At 44.4% G+C, this 12847-nt stretch overlaps 1 protein-coding gene across 1 annotated transcript in view; it reads left to right on the top strand.

Annotated features, from left to right (window-relative positions):
• GRIN3A (glutamate ionotropic receptor NMDA type subunit 3A) overlaps positions 1 to 12847 on the top strand; it is a 105574-nt gene that overhangs the window by 86201 nt on the left and 6526 nt on the right. The window contains 1 exon segment of the mRNA XM_080986699.1: positions 12311 to 12475. Coding sequence (XP_080842825.1) covers positions 12311 to 12475 — 165 coding nt within the window.

Raw genomic sequence — 12847 nt, 5'->3', positions numbered from 1 at the left:
CAGCGGTCAGGGATAATGGGAACTGTAGTCCAAAAACAGCTGGAGACCCAAATTTGGGGAACACTTGTTTAGGTGAATAGGCACTTCTTCCATCTTCAAAAACTGGGGCCTCTCATATTTCAGGGAATGAGTTCCATAATGCAATGGAAAATCCCACTTCTGCATTATCACAGCCGAATAGTCATCAGGCCTGTGCAAAGTCAGCTCATTGGCAATGCTGAGTGGTGGTGGCTCTCCAGAGTTTTGGCTGGAGCCTTTCCAGCCCTACTTGGAGATGTCACGTTGAACATGAGACCTCTCGCTTGCCGTCTGTGCACTCTGCTGCTGAGCTACAGCCATATTAGTTACCATGGCAAAATGTAGCTGCTTCCATTAATCCAAAGCCATATGCTAAAGTGAATAATTGTGCTTCAGCATGGCGAAAAGTAGGACAAATCACTGTAACCAGCGCTGTTAATGCAAGGGACAGTGGGGTGAAAGAGAAGGGGTGAAAAAAACCAGGAAAATAACGCCCTCTGCTAATACAAACGTAGCAATTTTACAGTTTGGGGATTATGGTGATGTGTGGCGAGAACCATGAGAACAATCGCTGCTGCCTTTGGATGGAATGGCACCTTAAAAGGGAAGGGAACTTCAGGATTCATCTCTAAGGCTGAGAGATACGCAGCTTGTGAACTTGCAAAACTGGATTCTATGTTGCAAGAGAGGGGAACCTGTGGCCCCGCAGAGGGTGCTGCACTCCAACTCCCATCATCTGTTTAATGTATATGGGTTGACGCATGCAGAGAGAAAGGACAAGGAAGGGTTGAGTTAGGTGTTTTGGTTAATTTTGAAGTGTGTTTGTCCTGCAGCAGCAATTGGTTAAGCAAGCATCTGAGAGTGAGTCAGCACAATCTAAAGTATAAATACACTTGTGTTTGAAGCAAATTTGCTCTTGACCCTTGCCCTTGGCCCAGGGGCAGAGGAAGGGGCGGGGGGAGCGGTCTGCCCCGGGTGCTTTCGCTGAGGGGGGTGACATTTGGAAACACTGCCTGCCCGCGACTCCCAAGCCTACCCCGAGTCGTCAGGGGAAGGGAGGAGCTGCACCACTTTGCCAGCAGCATTCCCCCCTTCCCCCTTTGTTTTGACAGCTGGCGGAAGCTTGGGAGTTGCAGGCGGGCTGCGTGCCAAATGTACGCCATCCGTGGTTCGCTCCACCCCTGGCTGCAGGGCATGTGCACTGCTCCATACACCCGAGTAGCTATCCCGCGCTTGGGAGGGCAACCTCTGTGCCCCGCACCCCTCGGGAGTGCGCCTGCCCTGGGCAGTGCGGGCATATGCTCTACCACTGCCTTGGCCAGAGCCTAGTCTGTCTTGGAACACTGCAATGAGACTGTGGAAAAAGAAAAGGCATTTTAAATGCGTTATAATGCCATGACACCAGATGGCGCTGTGATGTTCTGTCTTTCAGCAATGTGATTTCCCATGATGAGGTTTACAATACGTTTTTCTGAAACATTTTTTGGATGTGTCTAGATCCAGCCTGCGTACTGCTGGAAGCACTGTATATTACAACTGCATGCAACCTATAAGCTGTGAGGCTGCATTATATTATCAGTAAAGGGACTGACCCTACCTGGAACTGTCTGGTGTTTTTCTGTTCCATTGCCACACTCCGCTGGCATGTTGAATGGGCACTTTGCACATGCCCCAATACATCCCTGACTAGCAGTTATGCTAGCTGGATTATATGGGAGTTGGAGCCCAACAACATTTAGAGAGCCAGTGGTTCCCCAGCTCTGGATGTTGTAGAGCACAGAAAAATAGATGGGGTAATAATAAATTTATTATTATTATTATTATTATTATTATTATTATTATTATTATTATTTTATATCCCGCCCATCTGGCTGGGTTTCCCCAGCCACTCTGGCCGGCTTACAACATATAAAACACAACAAAACATCAAACATTAAAAAACAAGATATCCTATACAAGCAACAAACAAACCAATAAATCAATAAAAATCAATAACAATAATAATAATAGTAAACAATTTACAGTTATACCCAAATTAAAGTAACTACCAACCCCAACTAAATAGCTAACCAACACCAACCCAACAAAAATGAAACAGAGGAACCAAAATTAGAACCGTTTTAAGCATTTTAGCCAGTTGCCCCAACCCAAGAGTTGTTCCGGCAATGTCCGAGTGGCCTCCCAGGAGCCTCTTTTAGCTGTTCAGGGTAAGTGTGGGCCCTGCCCCCTAGGCCAGGTAGAAATGGGCCTTGCAGCAGTGAGCGGTCTTCCCTCCAGCACTCATGGCAGCAGCCGTGTAGAAATCAGTAGGCTTTAAGCAGAGCAAGTTAATGCCGACAACCTGCTGATCTCGAGATGTTTCTTGAAAGCGAGATGCACTCCACATTCTCCAACAACAGTGTCATCCAAAATTAAATGTTATTGGGGGGATGCCAGTTTTCAAGGCAGCACACCTGCACCCAGCAAACTCTATAATCTCTGACCTCTTGGTCCTTTACATATTCTGGAATATTGTCCTCTTGGATGAAATTGTATTAAAAGGAACAACAGGCAATTGCCATCCATTAGCATCAAGGTACTTACAGAGGAAACAGTACCTTTGCCAGGAAAAAGCTGGCCTGCGAAATGCAAAAAGGATATAATTTTCTTCTTCCTTTTTCTCCCCGGTAAGGAGCTAAAAGGTCAGAAAGAAAAGTCTGTCAAGTTGTTGTTGTTTAAATGGGGGGGGGGGGGGGAGACAACACTTCTTGGCAACTCCTGCAGTGAAAAAAAATGTAATGGCATTTATTTAGAAGACTCCTATTGAATTAAAAGTTAAACCACAATGGAGTAAATGTGTAATGACACTCAAAAGCTGAAGTTAATCCGTACTGGAAGAGAGACATCTAGTTGAGCCTTTGAGGCATTGCACAAAATTGCCTATTAGGAATGCTGAAAAGAAATCTTTGTGTTTCTAAATTTAAGTAAAGGATTGTATGCATTTTGCTTGCTTGCTTGCTTGCTTGTTTGCTTGCTTAAGAATCATGCTTTGCAGCCCTCCATGTATTTTTTAAATGTAACCATAATTACACGAATTGTGATCTTTGATTCTGGAGGATTTCAGAATCCTTTTGGTCTGTACAGCAGAGGTGGCTCCAAGATGATGCTGGAGTTCCAGCCAGCCTGGTTAAAAATCAGGGATGGTGGGAGTTGTAGTCCCAACAAGTCCTTGAGGACCACAGATTAGACACCTCTGCCATAGAGCATCAAACTACATGTGCTGCTAAATGCTTTGTTAACAACTATATCAGGGTTTTTAAAAAACTTAATACCAATTTTCATCAGGGCAGCAACACACCGGGGGTGGGGGAGGCTTCACCCTCCCCTCCCCAGTCAGTATCCTGACAAAAAACACCTCCCCGCTGAGCTCTTCAGTTACAAAGCATCAGTTGGAAACTATATGGACAACTTTTTTTCTAATCTCAGAAGTGAAATCTTGTCCTTCTGCACGGGCAGCAGAAAGAGAATACAGTGGTACCTCGGGTTAAGTACTTAATTTGTTCCAGAGGTCCATACTTAACCTGAAACTGTTCTTAACCTGAAGCACTACTTTAGCTAATGGGGCCTCCTGCTGCCGCCGCGCCGCGAGAGCACGATTTCTGTTCTCATCCTGAAGCAAAGTTCTTAACCTGAAGCACTATTTCTAGGTTAGCGGAGTGTGTAACCTGAAGCGTATGTAACCTGAAGCATATGTAACCCGAGGTACCACTGTAAACTGAACTAGCATGAATGGTGTTTTTTCTTCTACTGTTTATAAAGTACCAACACAATATATTGGCTCATCAAAAAATTAGCTGTTTTGGGAGTTTCTACTGAGTCACACCATTGATCCATTTAGCCTAGAATTATATACTGGCCAAGGCTGCTAAGTGATGAGCCTTTTAGAACAGAAGATCTTGGCCATTGAACATGGGCCCTGGAACATAAGGTGAAGTGGCTTCAAATATTCTCCCAGCCTTGCTGAGTCGGTAGAGCATGAGTCTCTTAATCTCCGGGTTGTGGGTTTGAGCCTCACGTTGGGTGAAATATTCCTGCATTGCAGGGGGTAGACTAGATGGTCCTCATGGTTCCTTGCAACACTACAATTCAACGATTCTGTAATTCTATGTAACAACAACAAAATGTTAAGTTTATACTAGAGGAGATGTGAACTGTTAAGGCAGAAGATAGCCCTAGCTGAAAAATCCTTCTGCAGATTAGATAACCGTCGCTTACATCTGAGATATCTGTGCTGGCTAAAGGCAGGATATTGAGTTTATCTGTCGAGCTCAAGGCTGCATCCTTCTTTACACTTGCCAAGCGAAAGCTGTGTGTGCATGTCCAGTTCCCAGAGGCCTAGCAAAGGAGGAAATAAGATGGAAGAGTCACAGTTACACAACACACACACTTGTGTGATAGTGCTATTCTTGTTACCACTTGAATCTGCAATACTATTCAGATAGATAGATAGATAGATAGATAGATAGATAGGTATAGATGTGTGTGTGTGTGTGTGTGTGTGTGTGAGAGAGAGAGAGAGAGAGAGAGAGAGAGAGAGAGAGAGAGATGATCATATGGTAAATGTATTGTCTAGTCTCAGCAGTAAATCCTTTTAAGGAAATGTTAGGATTGGCTTGTTTACCTTTGTTATATGCTCCCCAGTCTCCAGGCTAGACTTCCTCAAACTCAGCCCTCCAGATGTTTTGAGACTACAGTTCCAATCATCCCTGACCACTGGTCCTGCTAGCTAGGGGTCATGGGAGTTGGAGGCCAAAAACATCTGGATGGCCGAGGTTGAGGAAGCCTGCTCCACGTGATGAGAGATTTCAAGCATTCCAGTGCATACCTCAGGTTTGATTTCCTTACAAGAAAGGTCACTAGAGACGGTGGTGCCTTGGTGATGTATGGTTCTATTTGCACATATACAGTGGTACCTCGGGTTACAGACGCTTCAGGTTACAGATGCTTCAGGTTACAGACTCCGCTAACCCAGAAATAGTACCCTGGGTTAAGAACTTTGCTTCAGGATGAGAACAGAAATCATGTGCCAGCAGTGCAGTGGCAACAGGAGGCCCCATTAGCTGAAGTGGTACCTCAGGTTAAGAACAGTTTCAGGTTAAGAACGGACCTCCAGAACGAATTTAGTTCTTAACCCGAGGTACTACTGTATTTAGGCTGAGTATAAGATGGAAGGGCTCACAGCATTAACACTCCAGTGGATCTTGGTCTCCCCACTAGGTTTCTAAGGGCAAAGCCTACAAAGGGGGTCTGGAAAGAGGCTGGTCCTCTTTAGCCAAAATAAAGACAGCAGAGTCGTGGAAAGATCAGCTTTATTGCTTACTGCAGTCAGAACAAAGGTGGCCCCAGTGGATAATTCCAAAAGCTGGGCAGCAAATACAAAAAATCAAGGCATCTGTATAGTATTCTGAATGCATGAAGCCCTCATGCCCTATCATTTCTGCAATATTATGGGTTACAGCAACACGTGAACAGCTCGTGTCTCTTTACCTAGCTTTCCAACTGGACATCCCATATTTGGAGTTATCCCCTTGTCATATCAAGGTGTCTTCTTAAATCATCTTCCAGATGGCTCTGGTCAGCCTAATTGAATCTGCACAAGCACCCCCTTTACACTGGTATGCATACCTGAACTGTTGATGGGGCGAGGGTTAAGTGCTCTTCTTGCCTGCTGATCATGGTGCAGCTTTTGTTAACTGAAAAGCAAAAGAATACAGAAATACAGAGAAAAGCATACAGAAAGGCACAAATCTAAACTAGGCAGAGGGGCCACCATAGCTTTAGATTCAGCACAGACAGCAAGCTAAGCCTCTATGTCTCTTCCCAGACAAGAGTGGTCCCAAAGAGTTGTTCTCTTGCACTCACCATGGACCTCACCTCTGGTCAGGGGAGAGAGAACAGACCTGGACTGGATCTTGACACATCAATGAAGTGTTTCAATTAAACTCATTGTAAACTCACACAGGGAAATCCAGTTGGGAAAGACGGGACTCCACAGCGCCTCCTGATGTCGCAGTGCCATATTGCATATACAACACATATAAAATGCTTTTTCTTTACCAGTCTAGCTGAATCGCTGCTCGCTTTAGCCTGCCTCCTGGAATCATCTCCAGTTAGTCTTCTCTGTGGCAACCCAGCACCTGTATCCTTTCGTCATGCAAAGAGGTGCTTAACAGGCCTGGCCTGTTAAAATACATTAATGCATCAAACATTAAAAGCTTCCTTAAACTTCTATGATTATCAAAAAGAGGGGGGGAAAGATAGAGAGAAGAATATGGGTATTTTCTCACAAGTTGCTTAGGTTGCAATCCTGTACCCCCTTACCTGTGGGTAGGTCCCACTGAACTCTGTGGGGCTTACTTCTAAGTAAACATGTCTAGAATTGCACTGTTAAAGCCGGTGAGTAATACAAATGTCAACATTCAAGGTAGGCCAGAATGTTCGTTTTCATTACAAATTCCACTCTTCTCTTTTCTCTCCTGCATTAACACCTATCAGACATTCATATGAATAGGCAAAAGGTCAAGCACCTTTTTGAAAGCTAACTGAGCAACCTTATACATGTGTAAAGGTAAAGGGACCCCTGCCCATTAGGTCCAGTCGTGGCCGACTCTGGGGTTGCTGCGCTCATCTCGCTTTATTGGCCATGGGAGCTGGCTTACAGCTTCCAGGTCATGTGGCTAGCATGACTAAGCCGCTTCTGGCGAACCAGAGCAGTGCACGGAAACGCCGTTTACCTTCCCGCCAGAGCGGTACCTATTTACAGTGGTGCCTCGCAAGACGAAATTAATTCGTTCCGCGAGTTTTGTTGTCTTGCGATTTTTTTTCGTCTTGCGAAGCACGGTGTCGGGAAAGTTTTGGAAAAGCTTCAAAAATCACCAAAGTCTTTAAAAACCTCAAAAAAGGCTACCACACCGCGTTCTATGAGTTGCTCCTCGAAGTCAAGTCGTAACTGTATTAACGGTGTTAAGAAAAAGGAAACAAACTTGCAAGACGTTTCTGTCTTGCAAAGCAAGCCCATAGGGAAAATCGTCTTGCAAAGCAGCTCCAAAAACAAAAAACCCTTTCGTCTAGCGAGTTTTTTGTCTTGTGAGGCATTCGTCTTGCGAGGTACCACTGTATCTACTTGCACTTTGATGTGCTTTCAAACTGCTAGGTTGGCAGGAGCAGGGACCGAGCAATGGGAGCTCACCCCGTCATGGGGATTCGAACCGCTGACCTTCTGATCGGCAAGTCCTAGGCTCTGTGGTTTAAACCACAGCGCTACCCACGTCCCATATACATGTCTACTTGGATATAAATCCCGTTGATTTCAGTGAGGCTTATACCCAGGTAAGTGGGCACAGGACTGCCGCCTAAGCCTCATAACAATCCCCTCAGCCTATTCTCTGCATTTCTGCTGGCTCCACTGCAAATCTCTCTGGGCTGAAAGAATTGGCAAAGAGGATATTCTCCCTTGCTACATGCTACAATGGGAACCTGGATATTTGTAATAACCAGTGCAAGGTTCCAAACAGTTTCCCCCTTGCATCTTTCTTCTTCTTCTTCTTTAAATGAATTTTTTGGCTGGTCTACAAGGACGTGTCAGCAAAGAATAATGGCACAACCCTGCTCATATCTGTAAGTGAAATATTGATTGTGATGACCCTTTTAAACGGCAAAATATCCATCTTTGTGCTTTCACTGCTACCTCTGCGGTCTTATAACCCATTTTTAGACACACAATGCATTTTCACTTTATTCCCAGATGAAATATTCTGTGAATTGATTTCTAGATTTTGCTTTCCCATACATTTTTTTTTTTAAACCAAACAGTTGAACTTGTTCTGTGGGGGAAAGGTGCTGTTTTCCTTGGGCAGAGCTGTTTGCCTGCTTCATCTAATCATGTGTTAGCTGCTTGATCAATTTAAGTTTTATTATGAAATGACAATCTTGTGGGCAGAGCACAGGCCAGGGAACATCTAAATGCCTCCCACAACACAGGGGTTGTGGCTAGGGGACCTGTTTATTGTGCCTTCACCCTGCTTTTTTGCACAACATTTGTGGTAGGGATGGGCAAATCTAACAATTTCAGTTTCTCTCGCTTTCTCATTTTTCCTATATTAGTTCTCTACATTTTCACACCAGTCTATGATTCTGTTGGAATGTTCAAGGAGGCTGGAGAGGATATATTGTTTTATAATATCCTTCCTAACTTGCACCAGCAAGTTCTATAACTTAGCAGAGTTTTAACATTCCCCTTTAAACGCACAACAGTTAACTTGTTGCAAGCATGTTTAAGCTTCCAGTATAGGATTCCCTTTTCTCCCCCTTAAAAAGAATAGACATGACACAATCTTGTGCAAAGTATTATAAAAGAAGTTTACTCACACATTCAGTTCACAGATGGATCCCTGAAGGCAGACTTAGGTTACAAAGTATATACACATGGAACTACCCCATATGGGAGTTAGTCCCAGTGACTGCAGACAGGCAGTCACTGCTGCTCACATGACAAAAGCAAGATGGAAAAGAGAGTCCAAAAGAAGTCCAAAAGAAGGAAGTGTGCCTTGCCTTTTTGTTACCTGAGCAGGCAAGGTCACGCCCCCCTCTAGTCACATGCAGAGGAAGTTTGTCCCAGCTCAGGAGGACACAGGAAGTTCTGACTGGCTGGAGCAAACATCCCCTTTCATGTCCACTCTAGGAATGTTGTACTTGACTGCTTTCTATGTGTAACATCCCACAGATTCACACACATACACACCCTGAAAATTTACCAGCATTTTGCCCTGGTTTTCTCCTAACAGACACATTTTTGCAAAGCAATTTGCAAATGTCTAGGCCAAAATGTCTACTGTTGGCAACTCCTCAGCTGGCCCTACTTCCCATTTCTATCACAAAGTGTCTTGCTGAGTCTTTCGTTGGAGTCGGACTTTGCTGACTGTTCAATGGGCGGCTCAGTTCTCTGCCTGAACTCCAAGCCTTCCTTGGCATTTTGCGTCTTCCTCCTCTTCCCAACTCAGGCATGGAAGAGGACATCTTTTGCACCTCTGTAGGATCTGTTTGGACGCTTTCCTCTAAATCACATAACTCTGTACGTTCAGACCCTCCAAGTGTCCAAGTGTCCCTATTTTCCAGAGACGTCCCTGATTTGGAGAAGCCGTCCCAGTTTTACAAAGGTCCCATTTAAAGGGAATACTTTCACAGTGGAATCCTTGCAAGAAAAACCAAACCCCCTCAGGTGTCCGGTCTACTCAGATATTTCACTTTGAATTCCACCTTCACTTTGATTTGGCCTCAGCTCATTGAAATTGAGCAGGCCCTCCTCCCCTCCATTAAGTAAATGGAATCATTAAGCTCATTATTTAATTAATCAAGCACAGATGCCACACTTTTTTTGCTATCAGTTCTGAATAGGAAGGGAATGATATTGAAACCTTTTCTGCAGTGGCGCATTTTCATTACAAAGCTTGCTTCAGCCAGTGAGCAAGATTAGATTTCGCTAATGCGGTATATAGAAAAGAAAGGGGGTGAAACGAAAACAAAACAAAAAAAAGTTTTATCGAGATTGGCATACCCTGGAGCTGGATCGATTCTGGTTTTTTCAGCTTGGCGAAGCTTATCTGTGCCATCGAAAGAACCTGTTCTTTCAGTCCTGGTGCCAAATTGGGCATGATAACCCAGGGTACAAATAATAAAATTGTTACTGTTGTTGTTGTTGTATTAGCCACATTCTTTGGCCTTGTGGTGATGTTGCTGTTGCGGTTGCTTTTATCCTTTTCCCTCCATCACAGTCATGCTCTGAATTGCATTTTGTTATGCATTTTAATAACAATAGCATTTGGGGAACATTTAGTTTTAAAAGACTGTGGCTAGACTACTTACCAGAGCTGGTTATGGGGGGTGGGGGCAGACTAACAAACAAAATGAATTTCAAATATTCAGGTGTCATCCATACTTTCTGCTTGCCCCATACCTAGAAAACATGGGTCCAAGCTGTTTTTCGCTCACCCCGTGTTTTCTAGACACAGATCCAAGCAAGTTTGCCTTTGACCCGCCACTTTCCCCTGCTCTTTAAGTGCTAAATCGAAACAAATGGTAATCCACAGAAAGCCCACTCCCTTTGTTCTGATTCAGCACTAAAGGAAAGGTTTTCCCGGGGGGGGGGGGAGTCTCAGGACAAACAGGTGTGTGGATAAGCCCTAAGGCAGGAATTATCCAATGCCAAAATTTAGAACAGGAGACACCTGCCTTGTTAGCGATGCACATGAAAAAGTTCTAGAGGTCTTGGTAAACCTTAAGTTTGATACGAGTTAACAGTGTGATACAGCAGCAAAAAAAACAACAGCTAATGCTATTCTAGGCTGCATCAACAGAAGCATAGCGTCCAGATCAAGGAAAGGAATGATACCACTTTATTTTCCTTTGGTCAGTTCTTTAAGGTGCCACAAGGCTCAGTTGTCTTTATTGAAATGTATACATATTTTGCTCTATGATTGCCCAAAATGTGTGTGTGCGCTATGATATATACAGCTAAGAAAATTGCCAGTTTGTAAATCTGCTGTTGCTGTAATTATATTTGCCTCCTCTTCTTCTATTTTTATTTAAATGTGCATCTGAAATGTAGGCTTTCAAGAGAGCTGTCACAGCATATTTATCGTCTGTTTCGCTCGTGCTTTGTTTTGGCATCTCCTTTGTGAACAGAGAAAGATATTTGTTCTTCCACTGGACCTACTAACCGAAAACTACCCATACATTGAAATGCCTCCATTAGGAACCCATCTATTTGTATTGCATAGGGTTGGTCAAGACAAATTTGAGAGCGTCATTCAATAGCACCCTCCACTCATTAATTAACACGAGACAGAATATTATAGCAGAAACACCAAAGTTTTACGTATTTCATGGGGGCTTATTGAGGAGAATGTCCTAATGGACAAAAGGGTATCAAGCTGGTATTAATCGCATGTCATACATTTTGTTTGTGATCCCTGGTTGTCTCCAGAGATAGCTACAAATTGGTCAGGTACTTAACCAGGGTTACTAGGTGGTAAACAAGGTAAATTTACCTTTTTTCCTGTGGCTAAGGTAGTGAGCTTAAAAGATTATGATGATTTTTATTATTTGTACCCTGCCCATCTGACTGGGTTGCCCCAGCCACTCTGGGAGGCTTCCAACAAACGTAAAAGCATAATAAAACACCAAACATTAAAAACTTCCCTATACAGTCATACCTCTTGCTACATTCGGTTCAGGTTACTTTCTTTCAGGATACATCCCACGGCGACCCAGAAGTAATGGAACAGGTTACTTCTGGGTTTCACCACTCACACATGTGCAGGCGCTCAAAATGATGTCACGCGCACGCGCAGAAACGGTGAATCGTGACCCGCAGACACGGGTTGCATTCTGCTCATGTTGTGAACAGGGCTCCGGAACAGATCCCGTTCGCAACCAGAGGTATCACTGTACAGGGCTGCCTTCAGAAGTCATCTAAAAGTTGTGGAGTTATTTATCCCCTTGACATCTGATGGGAGGGTGTTCCACAGGGCAGGTGTGACTACCAAGAGGTGCCTCTGCCTGGTTCCCTGTAACTTCACTTATTGCAGTGAGGGGACCACCAGAAGGCCCTCAGAGCTAGGTGTCCTGCTCTTCCACTCGACCCACATAGATGGGCAGAGGCCAGGGTTAGATGGCCGGCTCCCATGAACGACTTGAGCTGGTGTGGCTGGTGTGGCTGGTGTGGCAGAGTGGCCAAGCAGCAGCCAACCCGTACCACACTAGACCATCAGGCTGATGCTGAGGAGGAGCATCACTCATGCTTGAACCAGGCCAGACTTCTCGCCAGCTGCACTAGCAGTGATGCACCCTCCATTTTGGGCCTGCCACACTTGAATACGGGGTGTGGGTGTGGGTGTGAAGACATCCCATTTGAAGTCCAAATGAGACAAGGGACATTCTAGTCCAAAAACGAGGTGATCCCATTTTTCCAGGGGCGGGTAGCAACCCTAATTTCAGCACAGAATTCCCTCTAGCTAAAGCCCCTCATGCTGTATCAGATGCTGGGGATGAACACAAGCGCAGTGGAAGTGGGAAGGATAAAATGGGCATATGTGATAAAGAGAGGGGACCTGTTGCATGTTGAGATTGGAGGTGGGTCTTGAGTCTGATTAGACCTGGGTGATACAAGGACTAAACCAGCAAGAAGAAAATCAACCAGACTATATCCTTATTCTAGTTTTTCTAATGTCGCTCACTTCCTTTGTTTTCTTAACAGACACTGCAGATGGGCATCAAGCACTTTTCTGGACTCTTTGTGATGCTATGCATTGGGTTTGGCTTGTCAATTCTCACTACTATTGGAGAGCACATCGTATACAGGCTGGTGATCCCACGAATCAAAAAGAAATCCAAGCTGAGATACTGGCTTCATACAAGTCAGGTACGTCCTCCTGGTATTAAATCACTCTTGTTCTGAATGGATTACACCACAAAACTGCCTTGGGTAACCTCTCTATATCCTCCATCCAGTGAAGCAAAGGTTTTATTTTTTTAATTGTATTTATTTTATTTCATAAAAAATTAACACCACTTAACTGAGTGGGGAAAACCCTCAAAGCTGTTTACAAAAAGACAAAACAAGAAAATCGGGGGGGGGGGGGAATCACAGCCATACTTCAAAACACAGTATCTCAGGGACCTCCTCTTTACATATGAACCTACCCAGACCCTAAGATCATCTTCTGAGACCCTTCTTAATGAGCCTACTCCATAAGGGTCCAGAGAATGGCATCACAAGAATGGGGCCTTCTCT

The sequence above is a fragment of the Podarcis pityusensis genome (genome assembly GCF_964106645.2).
Source record: "Podarcis pityusensis genome assembly, chromosome: 17".
NCBI classification, from domain to species: domain Eukaryota; kingdom Metazoa; phylum Chordata; class Lepidosauria; order Squamata; family Lacertidae; genus Podarcis; species Podarcis pityusensis.
The sequence above is the reverse complement of the archived record's forward strand: the minus strand, read 5'-3'. Positions and strand labels throughout refer to the sequence as shown.